Source organism: Amblyomma americanum, chromosome 1 (assembly GCF_052857255.1).
Source record: "Amblyomma americanum isolate KBUSLIRL-KWMA chromosome 1, ASM5285725v1, whole genome shotgun sequence".
NCBI classification, from domain to species: Eukaryota; Metazoa; Arthropoda; class Arachnida; order Ixodida; family Ixodidae; genus Amblyomma; species Amblyomma americanum.
The window spans coordinates 211,578,362-211,589,152 of NC_135497.1; the positions used below are offsets into that span (position 1 = coordinate 211,578,362).

Consider the following 10,791-nt stretch of genomic DNA (forward strand, 5'->3'; position numbering starts at 1 on the left):
CACTTCGCTGCGAATGGACCGTAAACAATAACAAAACGCTACTGGAAACTAAAGTGGAACTAAAAGCAGGACACGTCCTGAACAGCAGTAATACAAGAAATGCGCCTCACCGCCCATTTCGAACCACGAAACATCTGACTTGGGGAACATTTTTTTCTCACTCTGTAGCTTGTTTTCCCGCAAAACAATTACCACATTCCGGCACCCCGCTCCCGCCCCATTCCTTCGTGTTGTGACGGTTAAATATTGGCTTTAGTTCGGTGACTTCCGAGGTCCGCGACGCGTAAATATCGGTCTGGGCCAGGCGCCAGCGTGCACACCAGCCAAGAGCACGTGGCGGAGCGCGTGGTCCGTGCGACCGCTCACGCAAACACAAAGCAAGCTCGGCGCCGTCGCGGAAGGGGCTTCGGTGGCCGCGCGACAGGCGGCGCCACCGGCGACCACCGCGGCAGCAGCGAAGCAGCTGTTATCTCCCAGCATCCGTTTTAACTCCAAGCTGGCGGGCGCAGCGGGCGGTGTTTTCGTTGCGGCGTGCATAGGCGCACCGCGAGGCTGGCGACGCGCGCGCTCGTTGAGTGATTGCGAGCAAGCGGCCGTCGCTCGCTCGTCTCCCACAGTCTCTGGACGCGGTAACGGCCGGCACGGCGCTCCTTCCGGGCGCAGCCCGCGATGGCCCACAAGGACGGCACCACCGCGACCACCAACGGTGTTCGGATACGCCGCACCCTGAGCCTGGCTAACGCGCTGCAGATACAGGAGTACGAAGCTAAAGAGCGCCGCCTCGCCCCCGACCTGCCGTGAGTGTGTTGTTTCGACTGTGTTGTCCCGCGTTGTGTCGCTTGCGCGTGGACTGCTGCCAGTGCTTTATTTGCTTTGATTTGAGTGTTTTGAGCAGAAATTGCGCCCCTGGACAGCAACCGCAGGTCACCGGTCACTCTGTACCGAAGGTGACGCCCGGCCCTCTAGCTGGGATGCTTAGTGAATCGTCATCTTGATAGCACGAAGACGATTGACTAAGCATGCCGATCGTAGTGTCGTAGCATGCGCGTAAACACCCAAGCGCTTGAGGGCCCCAGGTGCGGATAGCCTACGGCAGGTTGCTGAGAGATGAGCGCTCTCTCTTTTGCCTGCTCGGGCTTATCTTTTCTGTTAACTTTTCCGTTCTCCCTTCTGCAAATAAGGATTCTGCCGTGACATCGTAAGGAGTTTCGTTCCACAGGCCCGGTGGGCTACTTTGTTCGTTTGGCTCGCAGCTAACTCGCTTACCCCGTCCTTTGCCGATCCAGAAGATTGGAGGGATAAGCCTTGTTGGGATTCTTAAAGGCAATCCCGCACAGAATGGATGTCGCTGCTTGGAGTAGCCCGAGCGCGAGTTCACTTCGCATTTTTTTTTTAGTTGATCAAACTGTCAAGCCGGAAATTTTGATTCACCGATACAAAACTGGTCATTGGAGGAAATTTCCGCTTTTAAATCGACTGATTGTATCAGAGACAAGTGTCTTCGAGATAGCCTTATTATCGGTGGGGCAACCATTACGAAGAACCGTTGCACTTGAAGCGGATAGCATTAGTCGTTTTAGAGAGAGTCACACTTTTACACCATTCCTTTTGCGCGCCCGCTAACGGGTCTTATCTTACTAAGCGTGATGACGGTGTCTCGGATCACTTTTTTTTTTTTACAGAGCAAAAACATCGGCTTGCCGAGTTTTTCCCCACGCGTAAAGAGCATTGTCACGGTGGGCAGAAACTATTTATCAGAAATACCGTCGAGACCTCGGTATTTGCCACTACCTATGGCGTTGCCTTTGACGGAAAATATCTTCAGATAATTTTATTGCGTTAGCGAACATTTATTTTCTCGATATCGGTTTACCTTTTCCCATAGTGCCGCCCCATAGAGGGGGCTTCCGCGGGCGCTGGCTACAGTTCAACACGGATCAGCCTCTTTTGCGATTTGACGTCGTTCGTGTAGGCGTTTTCATGACGACTGCATAAGGCGTGATTGCGTAAGCAAACCGTCCGAACTAGAGAAAGATGCCTTGCGGAAGCGCTGACGGGGAGCAATTATTTTCCTGTACACGGTGACAACGACGATCACGCCATGTGATCTTTTTTTTTCTTCTAGAGCACGGTAATTACCCACGCGGTGCGCATTGCATGCCCTAAGTATGGAGCAATGAGAGCTTGCGCCTACAAATATAACAGAAGAAATTGATAGTGTGACAGAAAGTATGTCATTTTCAGTGTCATACTAAGTGCAGGGGGAAAAGGGCTGTTTACAGGCATTTTTAATGATAAAATACTATGCAGAACGAAGGTAAATGGGGGGGGGGGGGGGGTCAAAGAAGCTGGCCTTGGAAACCACACTGTTCGTTCTACAGTGAAAAAGTTGGTTACTTAATATCGCGAACGGGTGCCTGCTCTATACTGAAATTTACGCATGAAGTTTACCGACCTATGATGAAACACCTCATAAGTATATAACACTTATTAGAGACCTAAATAATAACTTCCATATTTGTCTCCAATGGCCACTGAATGGACAGATGCAGCCGCGTGCAGTGGTCCAGAACGAAACTTAGCCACCTTCTGTGTGAGCAGGAGAGAGAGGAAAGGCAGGGAGGTTAACCAGACGAATGTTCCGGTTGGCTGCCCTATAAGATTGCCCGTATCTAGACTCAGGAACTGCGCCTTTGTATCGTCCACTTTTAAAAAACACGGTTAGCGCGAAACGAACTTAACTTGGCCATAAAGATTCCTGAGCCTTTGTTTAAAATCAGTTGCTGGGACGTGTAAGGGAAGGAGTATGAGGAGCAAAGATTAATTAGCCGTATTGTGTCGATGCCTGTGGATAAGCAGCGCTGCTGATTTGGATGAAACTCGAGGTTCCGTTTCCGAACAGGCAAAATTGCTGTTGTATGCCGACAAGGACGAAGTGCGATAACATACAACGTCCCATATGCCTTGTTCAGCTTATGGCGTCTTCAGAATTGTTGCGCAAGCGCCCCAATCCCTTTGTCTGTAACACGTTATCGGCTATCTTCAAGAAGTATTTCCTGTTGTTTTTTTTTTTTACCCCAGATAATGAAACGTCAGTTTCTTGCCTTGAACATCTTAAACACACACACATACGACGAGCGGTCAAATGGCGCCTTGATAAAGCCGCAATAGGGGCCTTTCTTTCTCAACTCCGCAGGCAAAACCGTGTGCATGGCGCCCGATGTACGTTATCTTCATTGCTGGCTCTATTGCAAATTAAGCATGCGAGCGAAAAGCTCAAAATGTTGCTGGCCCCCGCATGCCTCTCCGGGACGTCCACTGCCCTTGCTCACCCGTCGTCGCCAACGGCTCGTATAATCACGAGCCCTATTCTTTTATTCCCGTTTATGCAAATGTGCTTGATCGTCAGTCGTGTTCTTGGCTCGCGTAATGAACTTTGCGGTCAGCAAACTCGGGTTTCATGTCAAGCAATAGCTGTGCAACGGCGCGCTTCGAATACCGCAGCCGGCTACCTGTCTGGAAAGGGTGTTACGACGTCACATTTTTCGTCTTGCGCTTGACGAGCCGGCTTGGCGTGCGCTCATTAAATGTGAAAGGAACCATCCGCTGAAAAATAACCAAGGTGACGACTACGCCTCCGTATAATCGCACATTCCATCGTTTTCTTCAAGTTTGCACACTTTTCGTTAGTAGCCCTTTAAGTAGGGAGCAGAAAGCCTCTCTGCCTAGCAGCGCCGGGGTCCGAGGCGGCTGTCGACGGCGAGTGCGCTGGAAGGGCGTAACAGTGCCGTTGCTACCCGAACTTGCGGCAAGTTTATCAGCGCCCGCCGGGCACTGAACGGGAGGGGAGGAGGTTGAATGTCGGTGTGTGTGTGTGTCCGCGTCCCTGCTTTATATTGAAGCCATGCCCGAGATTAGATTTCCAGCTGTGGGGACCGCTATTTCTTCTTTTCTCGCCGTGTTCCGTGTGTCTTTCCTTGACAAGCTGGAAAAACACGGCGCCTCGTGTCGCGGTCTGCTGTTTGTCTCTGAGCATTCCCACGAGTGTTGTTTGGAGCGGATGCAGACAGCGAAAGGTTCACCCGCCCCTCGAGTGTCTCGCCTGGGACAATCTCTCTGCTTTCCGCTGACGTTTGTGTCGAGTTTTTTTCCGCGGTCACTCGGTCACGCGCGTTAGCAAGCCTGCATGCTTGGTCAGCCTCTCCTCGTACGTTATAGGTATAGGTAATAGCTTGGAAAGCGAAAGCGCGCGAAGCGGACGCAACAAGCGTTTTTTAAGTCCGCCAGTCTTCTTTCCGTGCGTCCAGTATTCCTTCTATCCAAGCCTTAATGAATAAAATGAAAAATAATTCTCTAAAATTCAAGCTGCAAAATATAGCAAAACGCGAGAAAGGCAGAACCGAGGGGAAAAAAGACGCCGCCACCGTCTGGAAGACGAAGTAACGAGCGTTAGCTGTTTGATTTACTGGAATTGATACGAATTAGATTAAAGTGAGGTACCCCAATGGAAATACGAATTTGACATCTTGGATTTATAAGTGACGTCACCAATCAATCACCAATTGGATACATCAGTGAGGTCACGAATCAATCACAAATTCGGTATACTAATGACATCACCAATTAGATTGCTATATCGATTTACTGTGGGGGCCGCCATTTTGAATTCCTCGGCTTTAGAAAATTTCACGCCGAAAGGAGGCGGTAGCAGACCCCAAGAAATCGAGAAACGTGATGTGAAACGTGCCTTGCCGGGCAGCAGCTTTCGGAATGGAGTGCCGAGCTTCTCTTTACCACAGTGCCTTTCACGACTTTTTTACGTACCCTGCGCCTATATGCCGGTATTAGTTGTGAGGAATATAAACTTCAAGCACTGAGGCACAGGGAGCTGCGTTTTTACGTCAGTACTTCAATGACCGACTTTCTTCGGAGTAAGCAGTGTCGTAGTATGCCGTAACCGAAAACCCTCGCGTTCACCTGTGGACCAGAGAGAATGTTGTCCGCCGTTGGTCTGGGCCATTTAGAGCCTTCGTTCGGAGGAGTGGCCGCTTTCAAACATGTGCTGCCACCTGCGGGCCTAACAGGGCTTGGCTAGGGCTGGTCGTGGCCACCTGTGAATTATCCCTTCACACTGTGGCACAAGCCGTAGGAGAAATTAGTCAGCAACAAAAACAAAGAAAACAAAAACTGCTGTGCAGCCTTCTGCTATCGGGCCTTGGTCGTCGGGAGGTGTCGAAACCTTTCCAGCCTTCGTGGTTCGGCTCAACTGTCGTATGTTCTTTGGTCACCTTTCAGAAATGTTAGAGGGTTTGGTTTGCGCATTACTAGAGGGCTTGGTCAACGGCAGCCGTTGCAGAACGCAGACTGCTCGGCAGCACACAAGAGCAGGTTGTCGTTTCCGTTCAAGCCTGGACTCCATGTACGCGAAAACTCACGCGAAGGCGACGGCGGCAAGCGACGCCGTCGCGCGAAGCAAAATGCATGTGTCGCTTGCCGTGTCGCTCAGATCTGCACCCACAGAAAATTTCGCTCGTCGCCCGGAAGTCCCCCACGCGACTGGCCAATCGGAGCCCCCCAAAGCCGTTTCCGGTTTGTCTACGGTTTCTCACGGGTACATCTCACGAAACCCTACCAGCCCGTCGTCTTGGTCATCGCCACCGCCGAGAAAATATTTGGTTTTGTAGCTGAGAGGCAGACCCGCATGATTTAAATAATTAAAACAATCTACTTGTTGGGTGCGGAGGGCTAACAGCATTTGGAGCGGGCTACGCGAGAGGGCGTACTGCAGGGAGAGATGCGTGTCGAGCCGCGGGTACCGGCGCTCTATCCACCGTGCCGCTGCGCTCCAACTGTGCAGAAACACTCGCGGCGCGCATTCCCACTACTAAATTATAGTTTGCTCACTTACAATCAAACTGCGGTGACAGTTTATGGGAGTGTTTTTACTAAGCCGGAGTGCACAGGCACCGAACGAAAGCACACCTCCCCCGTGAACCCGTGATGTGACTTTGTCTCTGCAAGCACGCCGTTGGTTATCTCCACTGCCGCTACACCGCTGCCGTAGAGGAAATATTCCTTTGGCCCTGACTATGAGGCACACTCGCAAAATTTTGAGAGAGAACAGGTTACGGGCGTGTTTCTAAGCTTGAGTGCGCAAAGCACGGAGTCCGCTGCGCACGTGGCGGGTTCGAGTCGCCTGCCGCCTTCGCTTGCATGGAGATTGCCCACAAGCGACGGAACGAGCGTCGCCGTGCCGCCTTCTAGCGTCGCTCGCTCTTTCGCGCACATGGACTCCAGGCTTAATGCCTAGCTCACCACGTGAACCGAAAAGACGCGGTCTCGAGTTCTTGCGTGTCCTCATCTGGTTAAATCGACTCCGACCGCACATATCTGCACACAAACACCAAGCCCTGCAAATTAGCAGCGAATGAAGGACGATGCGAGGATCAATTCTTGTCCGCTGCTTAACCCTCCAACTCACGGGCATTTAAAACGTGGGATAAAAGTTATGAACACCGAAGATTTCATCACTGATGGCAGGAATGTATAAAGTTGAGATATTTACTGAGAAAAATAATTATATCATAACTGAATTGAGCTAACTTTGGTAATTTCTCAATGCCTAAAGGCCACAAAAGCGTGTGCAAAACGCAGGCGCATAGAGCAAATCAAGTGCACAATTCAAAACATTCTATCATCAGTGAAGGCAGCCTAACGATCACATAAATTTTAGGCTATATATTCTGCTCTTAGGGCCCAATCACACTTGATAGTCGCAGAGGTCGCACGACTGTTTTGGTCGAAAAGCGACAGTCGCGAGCGGTCGCGTTGGTCGAAAAGCTACAGTCGCGGGCCAGTCGCTCACTGCTCGATTTTGCAGCCTCGCGACTGCGAGTCGCAAACCGCTGAACCAATCGCCTAGCGAGCCGAGCTTTCGGCAATGACCCCGCTCGCGGGTGCGCCGAGCTGCCGTAGAAGTCACTAAGCCTAGCCGGTTTCACATCGATGCCGCAGCTGAGGGCGTTTCGGAACTGACCAGCGCTGTAACCAAGATGCTACTTTCGTTATGGCTTTATTGTGAACCCCGTCTCATGATAATATAAAAATATGCTCGATTTCCGCGTCGCCTTCAGTTGCGGAGAAACAGACGCCACGCGATCGAGCCGCTTTGGGCAACAGCAGCAAAGCGGCTATGAGAAGAAATTTGCTTGTATCCAGCAGCTCGGTATTGGCCAACGACCCTCAAAACTGATTCATTTTTAAATTTCGACTTCCCAGAGCATGGTATGAAGGCGAACAAACAACATACTATAGCTTATTTTTATGATGCTAGCGGCCGGTATCCAGGCTGGCTGGCAGGCCGCTTGTACGGCCGCGGTGCACATCTCTCCGCTCAGGTCGTCGCAGCCAATTGCTAATATCGAGGGACCAGAGCACTTTCGAGGGCCAAGTGCGAGCGCAGGAGACGCGGCCAAAGCAGACGAAACTCTCGAAAGCGCGCGAACGGCGTCATACTCAAGAGTTCTCATTTCAAACGAGAATCGAACGAGAAGGCGACCCCGCAGGTCGCCCTTGGAACTGTGAACATCGGTGTTGTCGAACTGCGGTGTAGTCGCAGGCGACTGCTGGTCGCTCGACCTCTGCGACTCACAAGTGTGAATGAGCCCTTAAGGTTAGCTTCTGCGCGAATTTATCTTTCTTCAGGCGTCCTGCATCCCTAGAAGCTTACACGTTGGCCTTGCGTTGATAGATATGCCGGAGAAGGGCGTTGCTTCAAGTGTGCTGTAGCAATTGGCGTGGTTATGTGACAAGAAAAGAAAATCATCCGCATTTTTGCGCTCTGTATCGAATTTCACACGCAGGGCGTTACAGAGTTAAAGCGCACTAAAATCCCAACAACCAGCAGGAGGCTTTTTTTTTTCCCTGTTCGCTCCGCCTAATTCCGATCACGTGCCACACGCAGCCAGCCGGTCGATGATTCCGCAACGCGATACTCGGAATTCGCTGTAGGGATGTGTCTGCAAATTGCTGCAATCGAGGTGCGTGCCGAGTCCAGTGACTGGCATCGCCGTCGGTCGCTTCGTGCGGAATGACTTCACCGTCGGCGCCTTTGTCCGCCTTGGGCGGACGACGCGTCACCGGACAGATTCGTGCTCTGCGCTCCCGCGTTTACCCTCTCGTGCGCCAAAGGTCGCGACGCGCGTTGTGATGAGAGCGCGCGCCGCGTTTTGCGTCTGCAGTTTCCGAGGCATCGAGTTTCAGCGTGCGCCAGCGTCTTTTCGGGGGGTGCTGCTGGGAAATTTCCCCCGTCCCCGTTGGTCCTCGCCTCGTTTTCGCCCGCGCTCCTGGAGTCGCCGACCGGGAGAAAGCTCGCGCGCGTGCCTCTGCCGCGAGCTGATATACTCTCCGCACGGATCTCGCAAACGAGCCTCCTACTCTGCAAAGGAAGCGCATTGAACTGTCGTGATTTGGAACGGGAAGCTCGCGTCTGGGAAAAAAAATATCGCGCTCCGTAATTGACTGCTCTGGGCGCTACGACCAGAGGTCCAGAGTGCGCGTTCTCTGGCGGACGTGGCGGTCATCTCTGGCCGTTTTGGTTCGAGGCCTTTCCCAGGCAGACAGTTAAAGTAATGCGCGTGCCCGGTCGATAGCGCAAAACAAAAGCGAAATCTAGAGGAACGAAGCTCAGGATGTTGAATAGAAAGCGTCCTCTGAGGCGACATGCAAACAACTAGGCGCTTGTCTTCGGCAGTTTCCCTGAAGCCCGCGACCCCCTGCGGTGACTTCGTGGACATAGCGTTCAGCTGCCGAGCCCAAGGTCGCTGCATCGAATCCAGGCCGCCGCGGCCCCATTTCGATGGAGGCGATATGCACAAACGGCCGTGTACTGTGCGATGGCAGGGCGCAATAAAGAAGCACAAGGTGCTCGACATTAATCCGGAGTCCTCCACTCCGCGTCTTTCATAGCCGATGCGCAGCTTCGGGATTTTAAACCATATTATACCGTTATTCGCGACAGTACTCACTTTCTCCGTTTCTGCTTTCATCGAGTGAATGAGAACAAGCTGACGAGCCCGACAGTGCTCATTCGCGCGGTTACCACACTGATGACAACCTTCTGGAGCGCTTGCTATCCGTCAGTTTGCCGTCATGCAAACCGGCACGGATAAGGTGCTCTCTGCAAGCTGTACACAAATCAGTCCGGCGCTGAGCGGCTGCAGCTGGGCGGCCCCAGCTTCCCCATCGGGCCGTTATGCCCACCGCCAAGAAGCGAGTCCTCCGCCTGTCACAAACAAGCGAGAGGCCAGCGACCGCACCGTAGGGGCCAACAATAGTTTTGCGATTGCCTTCTTTTCGGTCGTGAAGCCTGTGCAGCTATCTTCGTGTAAAGCTTGACAGGCATGGCGCTCGTCGGCTATGCTCTATATGCGGCCGCTGTTGTGCTTGCGATTACGACTCGTGGCGTAATCGAAAAGAAGCGAGACGCGCAGAGCTTCTCCTCACAGCTACTTCTTTCTTCTTTAGGCTAAAAAAAAAAGTCAAATTCCTTTTTTAAACAGCAAAAGCAAAAATAATTGTGCGGCTTAGCAAGGACCATTGGGAGGGTAACGCCTTCCGGGTGAACCCGTGGTAAACTGAGCCGCTGTCACGCTGTAAGGCACTGTGAAGAATACGCGCTGTTACCATCGCGGAAGACTTTATGGTGCAGGCGTTACTGTTGGATGCACGCTCGCTGAACACTGTGCTGTGCAATGCTTCGTGCGGATGTGTCTGTTCTTTACTGAAATGGTTTTGACGGCTGCTGTGAAGGCTATCGAAAAAAATGCAATTGAATAAATGAATAAAGGCCTTATTGCAAGGGAGGGATAGCTTTCAGCCGCTGTTGGGAAGTCTGCAGAGATAGGGATGTATACGCAAAGGCTACTTCTAGTCTAGTAGCTCTTATAGCCTTCAAAGCTGCACATCGTAAATCAGTCAACCTCTTACACTACTCGAAGCAGGTCGCTCTCACTACCGCGTATGCCGCAATGATATGTTGTGCATATAATTAAAATTTCGTTAGCACCACTTCCGAGCTGCGCTGTATCTGATAGTTGCAGCAGATATGCCAATGCGGCTTCGACATAACTTCGTGTTATGTTTGCGCGAAATATTGCTACCACGTACAGCGCGACTGCTGCTCAAACTACGTCCCGCCAATATCTTCTTTAATAAGCGTTCCAATGGCAACATAGGAATGCACAGCTCCGCCAAACGATAGGCGCGTGTATCATCATACTCGCAACGCGATGCGCTTCACGCGACAGAGATACTTTGCGATGGAAAAAAAAATGAATGTGGATTAGCTAATCCATATATACAAAGCTACATACATATAATGAGGATATACAGAGCGAAAGTTGTCGCCGTTCATTGTGTTCATTGGCGTTGCCGTTGACAACGTTCTAGACGCCGATGATTTTGAGGAAAGGAAGGGCGCAATACTGGCACCCTGGGCCAGTGGACGCCTCAATCGTGCTTTGAGGTACGTGGCGGTGGTGAGAAGGGGATGGGAATCAAAGCAGGTTTTCGCAGTTGGACACCAACGCCACGTACATGAAACAACAATAATAATAATAATTGGTTTTTTGGGGAAAGGAAATGGCGCAGTATGTCTCATGTATCGTTGGACACCTGAACGGCGCCGTAAGGGAAGGGACAAGGGAGGGAGTGAAAGAAGGGAAGAAGGAGGTGCCGTAGTGGAGGGCTCCGGAATAATTTCGACCACCTGGGGATCTTTAACGTGCACTG

The 10,791-nt window shown here is 51.7% G+C and overlaps 1 protein-coding gene across 1 annotated transcript in view; it reads left to right on the top strand.

Moving 5' to 3' along the window:
* The first annotated feature begins 482 nt into the window (after positions 1–482).
* mdy (diacylglycerol O-acyltransferase) overlaps positions 483–10,791 on the top strand; it is a 206,274-nt gene continuing 195,965 nt past the window's right edge. The window contains exon 1 of the mRNA XM_077648416.1: positions 483–797. Within this exon, the coding sequence (XP_077504542.1) occupies positions 670–797 (128 nt within the window). The 5' untranslated portion in view covers positions 483–669. The remainder of the gene's footprint in view (positions 798–10,791) is intronic.